This window comes from Schistocerca cancellata, chromosome 7, assembly GCF_023864275.1.
Source record: "Schistocerca cancellata isolate TAMUIC-IGC-003103 chromosome 7, iqSchCanc2.1, whole genome shotgun sequence".
In the NCBI taxonomy this organism is placed as follows: Eukaryota; Metazoa; Arthropoda; class Insecta; order Orthoptera; family Acrididae; genus Schistocerca; species Schistocerca cancellata.
Window position 1 is genome coordinate 333,320,088 of NC_064632.1, and position 14,437 is coordinate 333,334,524.

Below are 14,437 nucleotides of genomic sequence, written 5' to 3' on the forward strand. Positions count from 1 at the left end.
TAATGAGCCTTCTCTCATGTTTTTTCTCCTTGTTCATTTTACCACAAGTTACTACTAACAACCACGTGGTTTGAGGCGCCATGTCACAGATTGCGCAGCCCCTTCTGCCGGAGGCTCGAGTTCTCCCTTGGGCATGGGTGTGTGTGTTGTTCTTAGCAAAGTTACTACAGCTGCGTGGAGTGGCCGCGTGGTTTGAGGTGCCTTGTCATGGATTGCGCGGCCCCTCCCACTGGAGGTTCAAGTCCTCCCTCGTGTGTGTGTGTGTGTGTGTGTGTGTATGTATTGTTCTTGGCGAAAATTAGTTTAAGATGGTTTAAGTAGTGTGTAAGTCTAGGGATTGATGATCTCAGCAATCCCTTAGGAATTCACATACATTTGAACCTTGAACTACTAACATTCAGGCAGGCTTCTCAGGAAAGTCTTCACCTATCAATAAATATTTGTTGTCAATGGCTGTCTCTAGGGATCTATTCATTGCTACCAGAATATAAACTTTATGTGTATTATTTATTATTAAAGCAGTCACATTCTGTTCACATAAAAAACAGTGCAACAATATAGTCCTCTGTGTTTACTTCCGTGAAATGTAGTCTTTTCCTCATTTCTATTGACGAATGCTCACTGTCTGTAAGGTAGCTTCTTGAAATCTGTTGAGAATAATTCTGTTTGCTCATAATCTTTATTTAATCTTTCCAGTATTTATAAGGTAAGAAATGTCTACTCAATACTTCGATTTTATACCTCCTGGCAAAATACGTTAATAACTATTGCCTGTTTTATTTTATTTACTTGAGTCATTTATTCATCAGCGTTCTGTCAACAGAGATAACTCAAGGCTTATTTATTGTTTTCATGAGACCTCTCTTGTCAGGGATAATTCATGTCCTTTTTTATTTATTTTATTGTCTTTGCTCGTCAGCTTTAGTTGCACTATTTTGTGGTACTACCTGATCATGTTAGCATGTCAAGGTATTCTTTATAATCACAGGTTCCTTTCCTACCTCTTCCCTTCCTTTTTATGAAGTGCTTATCATATATTTAAACATAAACCATTTGTCCAAGGTAAAAAAAATGGCCTGACTCACTTAACAGGGTCTGTATCTCATCATCATACTTGCGTTACTTCCCCTGCTGTCCTATGTTAGGATTTGGTGGGCTTGGAGAGAGAAAGGTGATAGAGTCCTAAAGACAGAGTCCTATACCACTCCCCAACCCAGGATCTCCTCCTTGATGTTTTCATCACTGAGATGCCAGGGGATGAAGAACATCCTGCATACCCAAAGAAAAGACTTGTCTTGGCTTCACCTGTAAGACCCTGAAAATTGAGCCTAACAAAACCCTACGATTAGCATGAAGAGAGAGTAACTACACGTTTATAACTCAGTGAGGTGACATCAATGTCACTATGCCTATCTGTGGTGATTACCTCCACAACCTCATATTGCCTTATGATGTGTAAACTCACTTTCAAAAAGTTGTTCAAACTGAAATATAATACATCAAAGTATAAAAAAAGTATAAAATTCTCATTATACGTAACATAACATGATTATATAATGTACACATGTTATTGGGGTGAACTCTGTTTGTATATGTATTTTGTGAAAGCCAATATCGCTTGATTTTAAGACATTTATTCCAATTACTAGTTTCAACAGACTCATGCTGTCATCTTCCGATTGGCAACACACTGTACGAAAAGAAAATAAATAATTGGTAATCTGCACAAGATACAAACATTTTTTGGATGACCCAAATTTTACAAAAACTTGCGTATATGTTCAAATATGTGTGTCGTCAACATTTTGAGAACAAAATTTAAACATATTAAAACCTCCACATGGTTTGCCATTTATAAAACAGAATCCTCCCTCATGAGTTGTCAAATGAATAAAAGGTAAAAGTACAACATCCCTAGCACCAGTAGAGTTAAAACTACACACCTTGCTGACGGCCTCATGTGAACTAAACTGAGGAGCCACAGAGCCCTGATGACTTGCCGTGTAGACATCAGGCAGCGCCATTGTATTAACCGGCAATGTATTGAAAAATTTTGAAATTAGTCTATTGAAAATTTTACACAATGTAAAAAGTATATTGTATACTATAGGAATCACAAAGGTAAATCTTCTCACCTGATTCATACACACAGATATCGTGCATCTCACCAGTGTAAATAACATGTGTGGAAAAATGTAATGGTAACAAAAATTTTTAATCCCACTAGATTGTCATTATGTGCTACAATGCACTCCATACACCGCAACAGCTGATGAGCTCGCCCACTGCACATGACGATATTTTTACTTATACCCAGTACATATCAGTCACTAATCCATCCAAGTCATGTTATACAAAAAATAGTTGTATGCGCCATAGAAAAATAAATCTAGAAACCAGGTGGAGGGGGTGGGTGGATGGGGGGGGGGGGGGAAGAGGGAGGGATTTGGAAGAGGGCAAGATAGGGGGTGGGGGAGGCAAAAGGGAAAGGGGGCAGGGAAATGGAGGTAATGAGAGAACGAGTTTCAGGAAGTGGAAAGAATCCCAAAGGGTTAGGGAATTGGGGCAGAAACAGGAAGGGGCCAAGGGGGATAGAACTGTAATTCTGCTTAGCTGCACCATGTGATCAAAAGTATCCGGATACCTGGCTGAAAACGACTTACAAATTTGTGGTGCCCTCAATTGGTAATACTTGAATTTAATATGGTGTTAGCCCACCCTTAGTCTTGATGACAGCTTCCGCTCTTGCAAGCATTCGTTCAATCACATGCTGGAAGTTTTCTTGGGGAATGGCAGCCCATTCTTCATGGAATGCTGCACTGAGGAGAGGTATCGATGTCGGTCTGTGAGGCCTGGCACTAAGTCGGCGTTTCAAAACATCCCAAAGTTGTTTCATAGGATTCAGGTCAAGACTCTGTGCAGACCACTCCATTACAGGGATGTTATTGTCATGTAACCACACTGCCACAGGCTGTGCATTATGAACAGGTGCTCGATCATGTTGAACGATGCAATTGCCATTCCAAATCACTCTTCAACAGTGGGAAGCAAGAAGGTGCTTAAAACATCAGTGTAGCCCTGTGCTGTGATTGTGGCACGCAAAACAATGAGTGCAAGACCCCTCCATGAAAAACATGACCACACCATAGCACCATCACCTCTGAATTTTACTGTTGGCACTAAATAAGCTGGCAAATGACGTTCACCAGGCATTCGTCATACCCATACCCTACCATCGGATTGCCACATTGTGTACCGTGATTTGTCACTCCACACAATGTTTTTCACTGTTCAATCATCCAATGTTTATGCTCCTTATACCTAGCGAGGCATTGTTTGGCATTTACCGGCATGATTTGTGGATTATGAGCAGCCACTCAACCATGAAATCAAAGTTTTGTCACCTCCTGCCTAACTGTCATAGTACTTGCAGTGGATCCTGATGCAGTTTGGAGTTCCTGTGTGATGGTCTGGATAGATGACTGCCTATTACGCATTATGACCCTCTTCAACTGTCAGCGGCCTCTGTCAGTAAACAGACGAGGTCGACCTGTATGCTCTTGTGCTCTACATGTCCCTTCATGTTTACATTTCACTATTACATCAGGAACACTGGACCTAGGGATGTTTAGGAATGCAGAAATCTTGTGTACAGACATATCACACAAGTGACACCTAATCACCTGACCACGTTCAAAGTCCATGAGTTCTGTGGAGCTCCCCATTCTGCTCTCTCATGATGTCTAATGACTACCGACATCGCTGATATTGAGTACCTGGCAGTAGGTGGCAGCACAATGCACCTAATATGAAAGAAGTACGTTTTTGGGGGTGTCCGGATACTTTTGATCACTTAGTGTATCAACTTACTCTTATGATCGTTAGTTCATGCACACTGTGGCATTAGTGTGTTATTATTTCCTTTTAAGCAACATATCTTAACTGTTGATCTTTACAAAGATACTGTACATTTAACGTGACATAACTTTTAACCATGTACCACATCCCCCTTTCCTCTTTCCACCCCTGTTCCCTACACAATTCCCTAACCCTCTAGGATTCCTTCCACTTCCTGCCACTCCTTTCCTCATTACCTCGCCCTCCCCCTCGCCCTCGCCCTCCCCATCCCCATCCACGTTGTTTGTGGATAATTTGTTCAATGGTACATATAGTATTTTTTTGTATGACTAGGCTTAGATGGATTAGTGAATGGTATGTGTAGAGTATAAATAAAAATATTGTTTTGTGCAGTGGGCAAGCTCATATGTTGTGATGTACTGAGCGCCCTCTAGCACATAACGACCATCTAAAAGTATTATAAATGTTTGTTACCACTATGTTTCTCCACACATGTAATTTATATTGGTGAGTTGCATAATATTTGTGTGTATGAATCAGGTGAGAAGATTTACCTTTGTGATTCCTATAGTACATAATATGCTACTTAAATTGCATAAAATTTTCATTAGACTAATTCCAATATATTTCAATATATTGATGGTTAATACGATGGCGCCACCTGATGTCTACACGGCAAGTCATTAGGGCTCTGTGGCACCCTAGGTTAGTTCACATGAGGTTGTCGGCATGGTGCGTAGTTTTAACTCTATTGGTGCTATGGATGTTGTACTTTTACCTTTTATTCATTTGACAACCCACTAGGGAACATTCTATTTTATAAATGACAAACCATGTGGAGGTTTTAATATGTTTAAATTTTGTTCTCAAAATGTTGACGACACATGTATTTGAACATATACACAAGTTTTTGTAAAATTTGGGTCATCCAAGAAATGGTTGTATCTTGTACATGGTACCAAGTACCTATTTTCTTTTCATATAGTGTAATGCCAATCGGAAGATGACAGCATGATTCTGTCATCTGTTTCTGGAAACTACTATACTTGATCAACCTCACACACAAATATACAGCCTATGGTGGATATTCAGTTGTTTTGTTCTCTTCTATCACATTTGTAATGTATCCTTTTTTATATTAATGTGCTTGTTTATTTTACCTGTGAAAGAACAACGGTTATTCTCTCTGTATTAGGATACTGCAAATCCCTCTTATTCTAGCAGTAAAACTAACATAGGACAATGGGAGATTTTTTTGCCTTGAAGGAAACAGGATAATTGAAGAGGAAGACATTTCTGCATGGGAAACTATATAAGAAGTAATGAAGCAATTAACTGTGACTACAGATGGATCTCACTCCACCGAATTTGCAGTGGGCACATATTGTCCTGGGTTATGAATTTCTTTAACATGTCACTATTATATAATCTTTTTTCTTGACCAATTTCTGAGTTTACTAAAAATCCAGCGTTTGGATGAGGTAAGTCGAACACCTTGAAGGGTAGCCTGTAGCGTGGAAAAAATCTGATTGTTTCTTTCTACAGATTAGAACTAGGATAGAAATCCTTGACTCATACTAAGCCCTCAACGTAGAATGCAGATATAACTGCTTTTTTATTGTGTGTCTGTATACAACATTGCACTGGTTTCTGTAAATTTTCCTGTGCCATATTCTGTACATCATCTGTTGTAATTTCCATTGAAGGTTGCCTCTTAAGTAACTTTGATATGTTCATCAATGAAAGTTAAGTTCAGAATTTTTGCTGCTGATAAACCTGTAGCCATATGCAGTAGTTTACTCAAAATATTTTGGAACTGAAGCCATGCCATTTCTCTGCAATTTACTCATCTACTTTCTTCAACACCAAATAGAGCATTAAGAGTTCATATTTTATAAATGGTGTCAAGTAAGCAATGTGATTGCAGAGACAGTCTGAGCCTGCTATTTTCTCCATAATACACATCATTATACCTATCATGCATTGTGTCTTAGTTCATGCTACAGCTTTCCAGTCACAGTTCCACAATATTTGGTATTTGCTACCAGTGCTCTCTACATCAGTTTTTCTCCCAAGCAGCTCCTGAACAGCTCATGTGTATTTTGCTTCTTAGTGTATATGCAGCATAAAATGTTACTTGCTTGAAGTGGAGTGGCTATTTCCATGAGCAGGAATATTAATGTGCTTCACAGATTTCAGAGTGTCTGTTAAGCCTTCCCACAGCTAGTGAATTCCAGAGGAGAATTTGACAGCATTTGTGGGTTGCATATGAGATCTACCGGAGAGCACTGTACATCAGTGGGAATGATATTTTTTGCTATCCTTGTGATGCTGGTAGTTCTAATAAGACTCTGACACTTTGCTCTACAGCACCCAGTAATGGTTACTGATGGATGCTAAGAGCCTGCAGTAATAGAGCACTTGTAGTTGAGACCAACTCGACAGCTACTCTCACCACTGCTGGTTGAACTTCCCAAAGCTACGGAATTCTTTTCTCAGGAATAAATGCATGAAGTATGAACACAGTTTCTAAACTATTGAAGAAAGGTGTAAGAATAATAACCAGAAATACTAATTGTTGAAAACATGGGATTTTAACCACACCATGTGAGTAAAGTTATTGATCAGTTATGCAGGTTAAATATAACCTTGAAAAGATGTAGACTGAACCCACATTTACCATGAAAGAATAAACATTAAACTCAAAAGAACAGTTTCTACCAAAAACTAAAATTGTCCAGTTAACTCCCCCAAGGAGTTTACAGACTTTACTAAAACCAAATAATTTAATAAGGTATTTAATTAGTACTCATTAAGCAACACATTCTTTACAGTGTCGGATTAAGTACGTGACACAGAGTATGGGTTTGGTAAAAATGTCTCTGTTATTTCACAGTACACTGTCATACAACTATGTTTCTTTTCTTTGTTTCTCAAAGTTCAGCAATGTATAATACTAACACCTTATCCTCTTTCTGAGCTCAACGTTTCACTCATTATAGATGGATTCTGATGCAGTTTTTCAGGCAAGGAAATGGAAACCAAACACCATTGTTATGGTCCTGATGCCAGCTGATAGTGTGTGTACTGATACATTATGAAATAATGTGTTTATATTGTATGTGGACAGTGCTAGTGAAAAGTGAATGAATTGTGAAGCTTGAGCTTTTTGCATTGTTAAACAACTTCTTTGCAAAACAGTAATGTGCACTAGGGATAAATCAAATGTAGTTGCTCTGTTTAAAACAGACTGACCCTGTGATTTGGATGATGGAGATGCCATTGTACATTTTGCTGTACTGAGTTAGGTGTTCTGTGGTGTTCCTAAATTATTTCAGGCATGTGCTGGTGTGGTTACTACCATAAGGCCATCGCCGACTACCTGTCCCATCCTTGTCAAACTAAACTTTTAAGTATGTAAATGGCAGTGTACATAAATTATGCTTTTTTCCTTTCTTTTTTTCTTCTTCTCCTTCTTCCTCCTCCTCCTCCACCTCCTCCTCCTTTTCCTCCTCAAACTGTAGTATCATGGATGTCCAGTATCATCAGTGGAACTGTGTTGGGTTTTAGCACTACCCCTGATGTATGTTAAAAGAAAAAGAGAAGAAGCACACACCTCTGACAGAGACACCCAACAAGAAGTAAATTTAGTTGTAAACTCAATTTTTTCCTGTTTTCTGGGTAGGTACAGCAAACAGTTTACATCCTCTCTATTTGATCTATCATGATGTGTGTGCCAAAAATATTTAACTCTTGCTTTATAACAAGTATGAGGAATACTGTGACTGAAAGAAGTGCTTACAATGGTGTTTTATTACAAAAAATGTTTTATTACAAAATAACAGTATACGTAATGAAAACTGCATAACAAATATTTCTTCATAGCTAGTGATAACACCATAAAAACTTTAACTATACCATGTAAAACATCCATAGGTCTAATCACACCAGCAGCAATACACTGACAAAATTAAATTTGGTACTGATATTCAATACAACACAGATTGACAGCTGGACTGTTAATGCATAATACCATTTAATATTACATTATTTCCCAGACTAATAACAGTAATGCATTAATAATGCATTAATAAGTCACTTATACAGTAAACATCTGTAAAATCTTAAATATTCTTCATTCCTTAGCAACTTTTCATTTGTCTACTGCTTGTCATAAACACAACTTCTGTGAACAGATAGTCGAATCTTAAGTTTTAGATGCAGTGACATGTCTGTTTAGTGAAGCAAGTGAAGTAATGACAAGTACATACATTGCTTTGGTAAATATATTTCTTAGTACTCTTCTATAGAAACTTTTCTATGTACAATGATTTATACAGAAACATAGCTTTAGACAACTTCAAGTTACATTTCTTGAAACTTCAGAAAATACAAGCACCGACTCTCACATAATTAAATCTTTAATTTGTTATTAGACTAACACACTTAAAATTGTTTAGAATGAAAATGTGCCTTACTGGAATATGAAAGTGTCTGAGTAGAAGATTTAACATAGATGTTTTCTCTTCATATATATATATATATGTGTGTGTATGTGTATGTATATTTCAATTAGCACATACAAAATAATTTGAAAATAATGGCTTCCTATTTGAAACACCAAATTTGAAGCATTTTCAAATTACAGGTCTGGAGAATTTTGAAATAACTGCTTCTTGTTGAACTTTGCAAAAGCTGTCTGCAGTTATAATGTCTCTTTCATAATTCTGTTACCTTTCATGTATTTATGTTTCAATTAAAGAGTCTATAATGTTATTAAAATGGAAGCACATAATTGCAACCATTTAAACTAGCAACAGACAGTATTTTCTGCACAGTAATATAAGATGGAAATTTTTCTTTCTCACAACTTAAGAGACTGAGATGTTACAAATGATCAAAGGATGAAATATATTACTCACTGTGAACTATGATATTAACCTGTCATATTTTCAGTGGTATTAGGTAGAGAAAGAAGATCAGCATAAATGACCATCCCTTGTAATTTTGTATTTATTCTGCTTATATTAAATTAAAGAAGAGTCTCCTATATTTAGCCACATAAGATTAAATAGTACCAAAAAATTAACATAGTTAATAACATAGAACAAAAATTAAGTATAAACTTGAAGCAGAAGCAGTATTTCTCACGTGAACTGATTGAAATATGAAGAGGTTTATTCCTTTTTATTTTTTAAACTGAGAAATCTTAGTCATATTTAACTGAATACACTTAGTGCTTTTCATAAAATTAATAAATCACCAAATGAAAATAACTTCTATATGTTACAAACGCTAGCAGCTCAATTGTAAATTAATATATAAACAGTAAACACTTAAAAGAAAGTTAGGTGAACATATTGCACATTTAGAAGAGATTAATAGGATGATACAAACAACTGAATCTTAGATATGTAACTGTTTATTAATGTAAATTAAGCACAATAATAATATTGTTCATCCATGTTCAGTAAAGCAGGACAGCGTGTTACTGATATTAATGATGCCTTTCACTAAATGCTGGGGAAGTTGCATGCAATCCCATAATCCTCATTATTTTGTTGCAAAATTACTGAAGATAATAGACCAGTAAGCCACAGACATGTTACATGCAAATTAAATGAGCCCACTAAAGTGTTAAAGTGAAGAAAAAAAAATTAAGATCAGAAATGGAGAACTAATCATTGTACTGTGATACTAACTTGAAAAGATTTTGGCTGCAAATACCATTCACTAATTTAAAAAAAAGTACTGTCTAGTGTTGAATTGCAGAAATTATCTTTGGATCAATAACAGTTTAAGTTACTATTAGATGGTTTTGTGAAAATGTGGACTGATATGGTAGATGACTTCATTGCTTGTAAGAGTGAGTACACAGTTCATCTGCAAAGGCTGAATAAGAATGGTCAACATATTAACCCAGTTCCATAGGTCAGCATATTTTTAGCCATTTGCTGCACTTTACAATCATGTACATCCGACACAAGTCAAAATAACTATGCTCCTGACATCAGATACAAAGAAATTTAAAGACTTTATTATTTATATTTCCTGAATACGGGATTCTATCTCTGCTTTCTGTTCTACTCTGACATTGGTTGATTGATTGTGGTGTATATGTGAAGAGAAATTTGATTAATCTATACTTGAGGAGGGGACAGTAATAAACTTTAGTAAACTTATCAAAATTTTCAATTGAAAACGTTATGTTTATGAATTTACTAAATATTGTCAGTATGTTAGCAACATATTAACTGACATAAGTGTTGTAGTTTATGATTTTCTGTCTCTGTAATTTTTCAATCTTTATTTGAAGTTAACGAACATGAGATATTTTGAAACCATAAACACTGGCAAAAAAAATGAAGGAACTGTGAGGTTTCACAAAACAGGGCACAAAGGACAATCAGAACTGTAAACATTTCACCATCCAGCTGATTTAAAATTAAATTCAATGAAGACCTGCAATTAACTTTGAAATAAATAACTCACTAGTTACTAAACATTTCAATGTACTTTGAGATGCACAAACTTTAGGCACTATTGCAAACACTGCTGCACAGTCTGAATTTTGCAATTGTTAGCTGCATTTCTTGAGAACTCATGACTCTATGAAATGATGCAATTGGAGTACCAGCAGAAGTTTGTCTGTATGAAAACCCTCAACTCTAGGAGAGTTGGTGAGGGTACATATAATTAAAAACCACATTACCTTATGATCTGCATCTTGGATGGAATTCCTTCACTTTCATAGACATAGACTATAAATTTATTGTAATAAACATAACTGCACTTGTAGACTGACTTTGCAAAGGAATTTTACAGTCTTCTTACTGGGCTCTTCTGATCCGTACTAAAAAGTCTCTCTTCATAGACAACTAGATTCTACACTTAAATGTCCTTTTCAAGTTAGCTTTTACATTTAATATGCATTATTTATTAACTAGTTGTTTATCATAAAAATATATTTATTTTTAAGTAACAATACTTACAACCACTGTTTAGCATACAGTCGTTATGTCTACACAATGTTCATTAGTTTCTTGTGAGTACTCTCCCAACAGAAGTATATAACTTGGAGTATATGTAGTTGAAAGCCCACACAGTGTATTTTAATGCTAAGTAGCTGCCCTGTACTTCAGAATTTATTACTATCAAAAATGGTTCTTTGTTACGATTGGTTTTATTTTGATTCTTATAAAAATATGAAACTTTATGAATAATTTAAAAAAACATTCAGCTCTGACGAGGAGTTAATTTGTTACTGTAAAACATCATCAAATGAGGACTGAAAAGCTGAATAGGCAATTGATGAAAAAACAAAGAAATGGTGATGGATTATTTGTTTTTAAAATTATTCTCCACCAGCACTATTCTTGATTGTACCAAGTTTACAAATTAGAATAAAATGATTTCAGCAAAGTAGCATTCACATGGTAAACCATGAGGTTTTAAAACATTTTCATTTGCTTCAGCAGTACGGTGTTTATTTTATGTATTATAATGAAGTTACTTTAGTAATGGTGGGAAAATGTAAGAAAGATAGATCATGCTGATGATGATGTTAAGTTGCCATTGATAATGAAAAGTGAGCTAAATTTGTATTTGTTTATAAAATAATTTTTGAACTTTTGATGAAATTAAATTAGTTGTATAATATTCATAGTTTTAAAGATAGTGCCTGGGCAGATATACACAGCAGTATATGGACAAAGAAAATGAAAGTTTTATTTCTGTTGCAGAATATGGCAGAAGTACTCAAGGACTGTGATTTCAGTGCAAAGGTATTTGAAATTTTTACTGGTATATAATGAAATGTAAGATCACCAGTTCTCTCAATTAAAAAAAAAAAAAAATGAGATGACAGACTATATTCTTATACCAAGGCTAGTCACAGAGAGGAATCATTCATATCAACAAGAAGTAGGCCATAAGAGGATTTATAATAATAGAATGAATTTTTATTTACAGTGTAATGCTGTGTGTGAGTTTTATTGAAATGTAGGGCATTTCAGTGAGAAAGCAGAGGAAAATATGGACTGAAATGTAAATACTACCTGTTCATACAAAATGATCAAATATTTGTTCTTCTAAATTTGATTGTCTCTGAACCATTTTAGTGTGATACATGACTTTCATCTGCTGTGAGAGCAATATTACTTTGTTCATGTTTTGTTTACAGGAAACTGTAACACATAGTGTAATGAAGTACAGTCATATACATATATATACCCAAGGCCAAAGTTACTAGCAGATTATGCACAAACACTGAGTCAGAACTCACAATCTAATTTGTGCATTACAATGTTAAATGGAATAGAAAATACTGCAGCATTATATCAATATAGAAAAACAAAAAGTTAATTTTCTTACTGTTGGTCTCAAGATTTTTTGGCCATCTTTATTGAGTATATTCCACAGCAGAAATTTATTCATAAATAAGCAGTTTTATGCAATATCTTATTAAGAAAGGCTTGATCTATGAAATGACCTCTTCTTGTTAATATTCTAATGCCTGACAAGGAAAGGGAAACTGTAATAAGAGAATAAAATAAAAATACTGCCATAGGAGGAAAGTTACACACTGGTAAACAACTGCATACATTGCACTTGTATCTGGCACAATTCTTTTAGTGTGCTTTAGTGATTGCAGCATTCAGCTACTGTATTCCATGGCTGTGATGCAAAAACAGAGGTGCTCAAGTACAGCACCTTGATCATCTTCTCAGCAGCAAATAGAGACACACTTCACAGAAACTGCACAATTGCAGCCTCACTGTTCTGCTATTGCTTGAAAGAGAAAAGATTTGTTCCAAACTCCCATTCTTCAAAATCCAGTGGTCCAAAGCAGTCATTAAAGAATGACTCCATTACTCGGTACAAGTGATTTTTGACTCCAGAGAATGTGTTTCCTTCATCGGGATACGTCTGGAACAAGAAAGCAGAAACCACAATGTTACCCAGACAAAATATCTTTTGCTTACCAGTTATACAGCAATGTCTTTCACTGGACTGACATGGCTGAATATGTATCATCCAAAGCAGCATTCTATAATTAGGAAAGAGGAGATAGAAGAATGAAAAGGTGAAATATGAAGGTAATAAAAAAATCTGAATATGGAAACTGTCAAATCAATTATGCCACTGTAGTGACAAGCAACTGGTCAAGCTACACCTCAAGCACAAAAGAAAAAGGCATCACGAGATTCAAAAACAGATGAGCAATGGGGCGCAAAACTGAAAAAAGAGTACACACTGTTCAAGACCATTCATCTGAAACAGTCGAGGAATGGGAAGCAAGAATGGGTGCTATTCAAGTGCACACTACTCAGTACATATGAACACTGAATGCTGATTTACAGCTTGGTGTATTCCATTATGATGTTAATGTTATTACAGTCTTCATCCAAATTGGTTATGAGAAAAATGGATAAATTATGTTTGTACAACAGTGCCTTCAGATTTATGGATGAAACTCCACAAATATTCTGTGTGGGTGGAGAAATGAAATTGGCAGAATTAATATCACCAATAAAACCATTGTAAATATTGGAATCAGGTGACACAAGCCAATCAAAATGTTTCTTGGCAAACAAACACAAGTACAGTTCATGTTTACAAATGACATTGTTCAGTGCAACAAACACTACATGAGAATTACACAGCATTGAAATTGCTAGGGCAAATGTATCATTATGCAGGATCACTACTACCACTGCTGAATATGGATTACAAATTTATTTCGTGGGAAATTATAGTTGTATTACAAACCTTATTTCATCAACAGTATGAATTAAGTCAATAATTCGGACCTGACCTTGATCAAATGTCAACATTTGACTGCAAAGTTTTAGTTACAGCTGACAAAACACCTGTCAGCCAACATGAAAGACAGTAAAATGCACCAACAGTTGATGATGTGATGATTGCTATAGTTGTCATATAATTCTTCATTGCAGAAATTGTGATGCTCATTGGGTCTCAGAAACTCATCACTCATATGATGGATTACAATACCTGATTTTATTTTAGTGGTCTCATTTGCCACAGACAACATGTTAGGTGTGTCTCTTCATAATTCGTAGGATGGCACCAAACATTCCTAGTACTCTCACCAGAGACAGCCACACAGCAACCAGTAGCCACCAACTGATGGCAATTACATGCACATGCCGCCCTCAGTTGGCACATGCGGCACCACTGCCAAAGTGTATAAAAGGCTGCTGCAAGCTATCTCAGCCCACCTTGGGTATTGTACAGACTTGGCTATGGACTCTCACACTTTCGACATTGTATTGAATGTGACTGTACTAGTGTTTCTCAGCCCACTGAGTTAAGTAAACAGTTTTTACCTAACTGTTCTTGTGTCTCTCATTCTCTGCTTTCTGCAACAGGGTACAGTAACATTGGCGCTGAGGCTGATCCTTCATTTGCCTGTTATTTGGTGGACTTGTGCCTTGCTGAGACCCGACACAGCAACACTGTGACAATAATGGTAGTGCATGTTTCTTACAGATCCTTCGACAAACACCATGCTTGCCCACTGTGTTGTGTTTATACTGACTTTGTTTGTGTCTCA

The 14,437-nt window shown here is 35.9% G+C and overlaps 1 protein-coding gene across 1 annotated transcript in view; it reads right to left on the bottom strand.

Moving 5' to 3' along the window:
* Window positions 1–7,674: 7,674 nt before the first annotated feature.
* Window positions 7,675–14,437, bottom strand: part of LOC126091972 (inactive dipeptidyl peptidase 10-like) — a 1,178,675-nt gene continuing 1,171,912 nt past the window's right edge. The window contains exon 17 of the mRNA XM_049907324.1: window positions 7,675–12,786. Within this exon, the coding sequence (XP_049763281.1) occupies window positions 12,643–12,786 (144 nt within the window). The 3' untranslated portion in view covers window positions 7,675–12,642. The remainder of the gene's footprint in view (window positions 12,787–14,437) is intronic.